This window comes from Rhinopithecus roxellana, chromosome 3 (genome assembly GCF_007565055.1).
Source record: "Rhinopithecus roxellana isolate Shanxi Qingling chromosome 3, ASM756505v1, whole genome shotgun sequence".
Lineage (NCBI taxonomy): Eukaryota > Metazoa > Chordata > Mammalia > Primates > Cercopithecidae > Rhinopithecus > Rhinopithecus roxellana.
In genome coordinates, this window is record NC_044551.1 from 157,895,306 (window position 1) to 157,901,727 (window position 6,422).

General features: G+C 41.8%; 1 protein-coding gene across 1 annotated transcript; it reads left to right on the plus strand.

The window, feature by feature from the left end:
• Positions 1 to 236: 236 nt before the first annotated feature.
• Positions 237 to 4,778, plus strand: PCDHB14 (protocadherin beta 14). The gene has a single exon (XM_010388218.2). The coding sequence runs from the start codon at positions 1,993 to 1,995 to the stop codon at positions 4,387 to 4,389; it is 2,397 nt and encodes a 798-aa protein (XP_010386520.2). The 5' UTR covers positions 237 to 1,992; the 3' UTR covers positions 4,390 to 4,778.
• The last annotated feature ends 1,644 nt before the right edge of the window (positions 4,779 to 6,422 follow it).

Here is a 6,422-nt window from a genome sequence, read left to right on the forward strand (position 1 = left end):
TTATTTGACACACTTCTGCTTGGTTATCCTAGAGCATTCATGGTTTCAATCACCATATATATATACACATATATACTGATGAATCCCAAAGTTCATATCGTCAGCCCAGGTTTATTTCCTATGCTTTGGTTATAGGCAAACACACACACACACACACACACACACACACACACACCACAAACACACAAACATACATCCTACAGGCACTTCCTCAATATCAGCACATTCAAAACTGACACTTCATCTTTTTCCACCCCAATCATGTTTTTTTAGCATTCCCTGTCCTAGTAAATGACACCACTAGTCATTGAGTTTCCCATTCCAGAGGTGTGATATCATCTCTGAGTCTTTCCCCTTTTTCTCCTCATGCAACCTATCAACGAACAGTTGAAAATATTTCATCTCCTCATACCTTTCTACTCATCCCTCTTCTCTCCATCCGCACTGGCATTATCCTCATCCAGACTATCATCATCTCTTATCTGATCTCCTTGATTCTCCAGTCATTCCCCCTGAAATTAATTCTCCATACTTCAGCCAAACTGATTTTTTAAATGCAGATGTGATCGTGTTAATCAGAAATTTAAAACCCATCTTTGTACTTGAATTACCTTTAGGATAAATGCAAGAACGCATGATATGAACTGTATAATGATTCACGTTCTCACCCTGCTTTCAACCCTAATTTCATTATTAGACCCTCCCCTTCCACGGTTTTTAAAGTCCAAGGCATACTTCACTTCTCTGTGTTCCTCAAAATGCCCATCTGAAATATTCCTCCTTCTCCTGGCTAGTTCCTTCAGATCACAATGTATTGTTCATTACCTCAGGAAAGCTTTCACTGATGTCCCAAGTCTTATTTAGATCTTAATTATTTTATTTTTGACAGACACTTAACCAGCACTTACAAACCACTTTGTAAATATTAATTCATTAGATGCCTATGGTAATAATCATGGGAGGCAAATATTATTATTACCCCATTTTACAGGTGAGGAAACAAAGATATCTATAACTTGCCCAAGCTTATAGTGAGTCACATAACCAGGATTCTAATATTGATAATTTGGTTCCAGATCCCATATTCCTAAGCACTAAAGTATGCAGCCTGTAGGTATAAGAGGTCCTTTCTAGATATTTCTATATTACTTTTTATAAATGCATACGTTATGACTTACTTCATTTACTTGTCTGCCAATTTTTCTAGCTTGTGAGCTCCATAAGAGCAAGGATTATCTCTAACTTATTTGTGCCATGTCCTTCTTTATATTTTCAAAATATGAAAGTGAAAAAAGTAATGACGTTACTATGACTGACAACAAGTATTTACAAGAGTGAAGGAGAGAATATATTTGTAATTACTCAAGAAATGACTTAAATAAAAAATTATTTCTTCAGTTCAGAATATTTTAACAGATCCTTTAGTGTCAAGCATTCAAAACAGTGATAATGCAGTGTATGGACATTTTCTGGATTCAAATTCAAACAAACCATCAGCAAAGGACGTTTTGGAGAGAACTGGGGAAAACCAAATGCAGTATAAATTACATCGAGGAATTATTGCTCAAGTTGTTGATTGTGAACATTATATTACAATTATCTTTTAGAATGCCTTATCTATTAGAAATACTTAGTGAAGTATTTAAAGGTAAAAAAAAAAAGATTTCTGGGATTTGTTTTGAATGTTCCGGATGTATTTATGATTTACTTTTTCAAAGAGGAAAACTTTTTAATGAAAAGAAAAGAAAAACATAGAGACACATGGTGGCGCTACAGGATAAGACGAAAACAGTACATAGGCTGGCACGGTGAGCTTCGCTATTCAGAACAGAAAGCATCCAACCCACTGAAAAGACAGGCATTAAAGGAGCTTTGCCTACAGAGCTGCTGGAGGATACACTGTCCAGGGGGTTCCTATTAAAAACCAGAGCTTCAGCTTCCAAAATTAGGGCTGAGCTTCAATTTTTCCACAAGAGGTTGCCTAAAGGAACCATGGAGATCAGAGGGTCACTCGATCTGCGAAAAAGGCAAGTTCTAATATTCCTTGTTTTGCTGGGATTGTCTCGGGCAGATACTGAATCTGCACACTATTCTGTGGCAGAGGAAACAGAAATTGGCTCTTTTGTGGCTAATCTAGCGAGGGACCTAGGGCTGGGGATGGAGGAGCTGTCTTCACGTGAAGCCCGGGTAGTGTCTGATGATAATAAAAAGTATTTGCACCTTGATTTGCTAACTGGCGATTTGCTCCTAAATGAGAAACTAGACCGAGATGAGCTGTGTGGCTCCACCGAGCCCTGTGTCCTTAATTTTCAGGTGGTTTTGGAAAACCCTTTACAGTTTTTTCGGGTTGAGCTGCATGTCAAAGACATAAATGATCACTCCCCTACATTCCTAGACAAGGAAATACTTATTAAAATATCAGAAGGTACCACTATTGGAACTACATTCCTAATGGAGAGTGCTCAAGATTTGGATGTGGGAAGCAACAGTCTCCAAAACTACACAATTAGCCCCAATTCTCACTTCTACATTAAAATTCCAGACAGTAGTGACAGAAAGATATACCCAGAGCTGGTCCTAGATAGAGCTTTAGACTATGAACAGGAAGCTGAAATCAGATTAACACTCACAGCACTGGATGGTGGATCCCCGCCCAAGTCTGGGACAACTTTGGTTCTCATTAAGGTGTTGGACATCAATGATAATGCCCCTGAGTTTCCTCAGAGTCTCTATGAGGTGCAAGTCCCCGAGGATAGACCCATTGGCTCCTGGATTGTCACCATCTCAGCTAAGGATCTGGATGCAGGAAACTTTGGGAAAATATCTTACACATTTTTCCATGCATCAGAAGATATTCGTAAAACATTTGAAATTAATCCAATATCTGGGGAAGTTAATTTGAGATCACCCCTGGATTTTGAAGTGATACAGTCCTACACTATAAATATTCAGGCAACAGATGGTGGGGGTCTTTCAGGAAAATGTACCCTTCTAGTTAAAGTTATGGATATAAACGACAATCCACCAGAAGTGACCATATCGTCGATTACAAAGAGAATTCCAGAGAATGCCTCAGAGACCCTAGTAGCTCTTTTTAGTGTCGTAGACCAAGACTCTGGAGACAATGGGAGGATGACTTGCTCTATTCAAGATAACCTCCCTTTTTTCCTGAAACCGACCTTCAAGAACTTTTTCACTCTAGTTTCTGAAAAAGCACTGGACAGAGAGAGCCAAGCAGAGTACAACATCACGATCACCGTCACAGACTTGGGGTCCCCCAGGCTGAAAACCCAGTACAACATAACCGTGCTGGTCTCCGACGTCAATGACAACGCTCCTGCCTTCACCCGAACCTCCTACACCCTGTTCGTCCGCGAAAACAACAGCCCCGCCCTGCACATTGGCAGCGTCAGCGCCACAGACAGAGACTCAGGCACCAACGCCCAGGTCACCTACTCGCTGCTGCCGCCCCAGGACCCGCACCTGCCTCTCGCCTCCCTGGTCTCCATCAACACAGACAACGGCCACCTGTTCGCCCTCCGATCGCTGGACTACGAGGCCCTGCAGGAGTTCGAATTCCGCGTGGGCGCCACAGACCGCGGCTCCCCTGCGCTGAGCAGCGAGGCGCTGGTGCGCGTGCTGGTGCTGGACGCCAACGACAACTCGCCCTTCGTGCTGTACCCGCTGCAGAACGGCTCCGCGCCCTGCACAGAGCTGGTGCCCCGGGCGGCCGAGCCGGGCTACCTGGTGACCAAGGTGGTGGCGGTGGACGGTGACTCGGGCCAGAACGCCTGGCTGTCGTACCAGCTGCTCAAGGCCACGGAGCCCGGGCTGTTCGGTGTGTGGGCGCACAATGGCGAGGTGCGCACCGCCAGGCTGCTGAGCGAGCGCGACGCGGCCAAGCATAGACTGGTGGTGCTGGTCAAGGACAATGGCGAGCCTCCGCTCTCGGCCACCGCCACACTACACGTGCTCCTGGTGGACGGCTTCTCCCAGCCCTACTTGCCGCTCCCGGAGGCGGCCCCGGCCCAAGCCCAGGCCGACTCGCTCACCGTCTACCTGGTGGTGGCTTTGGCCTCAGTGTCGTCGCTGTTTCTCTTGTCGGTGCTCCTGTTCGTGGTGGTGCGGCTGTGCAGGAGGAGCACGGCGACCTCTGTGGGTCGCTGCTCGGTGCCCGAGAGCCCCTTTCCAGGGCATCTGGTGGACGTGAGCGGCACCGGGACCCTGTCCCAGAGCTACCAGTACCAGGTGTGTCTGACAGGAGGTTCCGGGACAAATGAGTTCAAATTTCTGAAGCCGATTATCCCCAGTTTTCAAGTTCATGACACTGGTAAGAATATGGGGGAAATTGAGAACTTTCGAAATAGCTTTGGATTTAACATTGAATAAAACAATTTATTTTAAATTTCTAATTTTTAGTTATTCTTTGCAAGCTGATGGTACTTTCTGCGTAATCTTTTGTGGATTTTTGGTTGTATTGTAGTTGCATGCATGATTATAGCTCTTGTTTTTCTCACAGTCTCTTTAAAAATCTTTATTAGTGGCTATAATGACATGGAAATGTAATCTGTGTTTTCTGGTTTTTCATTTATTTGGTCAAAATGTTATATTAATGGAGTTATTGCTATTTTTGCTGTGATAATGGTACTGTTATGTAAGACAATGTTCTCAATTGTTTGGAAATGCAAAATAAAGTATTAAGAGCTAATGTCTTTATATATGTAACTTAAATCTAGACACCATCAAAACATAAAGTAAAAATAAAAAGTGTTGCTGAATCTGGGTCGAAAATCTAGTGCATTTATCACATTATTCTCTCTGAAAATGTTCTTTAGAAAGGATAAAAAAGATGCTATCCCTCCATTTTCAGTTCTGGAGAACCTTACTAGTTTTCCAAATATTTACTTTATGATGAAACTTAAGTGGTCACATTGGAAATTATTAATTTCTTAAGTAATTTTTTCTGTAACTACTTTTGTTGATAATCCTGTTGTGGAGGACGAGTCCTATAATGCTCTGGGCCTTGCTGTCACTCTTTAGTTTTCTTAATTTAATTTTATTTATTTATGTTTTTTGAGACAGGGTCTCATTCCATTGCCCTGGCTGGAATGCAGTGGCACTGTCATGGCTCAGTGCAGCCTTGACTTCCTGGGTTCAGGTGATTCTCCTGCCTCAGACTCCTGAGTAGCTGGGACCAGTGGCACAGGCGACCACAGCCCGGCTAACTCTTTTGTAATTTTTTTGTACAGATGGAATCTTGCTATGTTTTCCAGTCTGGTCTGGAACTCCTTGGCTCAAGCGATCTGCCCGCCTTAGCTAGTCTTTTGTCTTTGTTTTTTGAGATAAAGTCTCACTTTGTTGCCCAGGCTAGAGTGTAGTGGCAGGACCTTGGCTCACTGCAGCCTTGACATCCTGGGCTCAAGAAATCCTCCCGCTTCAGCCTACTAAACAGTTCAAACTACAGGCACCCGCCATGACGCCCAGTTAAATTTTTGTATATGTGGTAGAGATGGAATTTTGCCGTGTGGCCCAGGCTAGTCTGGATCTCCTGAACTCAAGTGATCCACCTGCTTTGGCCTCCCAAAGTGCTAGGATTACAGGCATGAGCCATTACACCCAGCCTAGTTTTCTTTAAATACACCCTATTTACTAGCTTAAATCTTGTATTGTTTATTTCTAAAGCAGAAAATAATTTAGGGTCTTATCCTGGGTAAAATAGCCTTCCATCAGATGAGTACAAAGCAAGAACGTCATAAGAAATTGAAATGAAGATTCAAACTGTTAAAGAAAACGATTTAGTTTCACTTTCCTATTAATTATTGAGTAAATATAAAATATCATTAATACTTTATGGCCTCTCTCAGATGCCTACGAAGAAGGAATGAGCAGGCATTTATGGTTTATAGATGCCTCATCATGTTACATATTATATCTCAACTCTAAAAGAAAGTTATATAGAAGATTATAGATAGAGATTTTGATAACTAGAAAGTAGTATGGATATAGGGCTAGTGTGCATATACGTTTTGAAATTGCTCTTACAAGATTAAATACTATTACAGACCAGATGATGTAGTAAAATGGAATTTCACTTGCCATTGTGAAATAAGTCAAACAAATTCCAATTTCCTTAGATTTTTTTTCCCTCTGTTTCATGCAATTTTCACTGATTTTATTTTTCATTTTAACAAGTAATTATTAGTTGTGTGGATTTCTTTAAATTGACATTTAAACAATAAAATCCTGGAAAGATGTTTGGGTCCCCTTTTTCCCTCAGAGTCATAAGAGGCAAAACTATGCTCCTGAAAGTCACTGCTAAAGTAAAAACTGAAGTAAGTAAAAACTAAAGAAAGAGAAGAAAGACTAGAATAAGAAAGTAGAAAAAAATGAAATGGAAAGAGAAATAAAAGTAGTGTATTTTT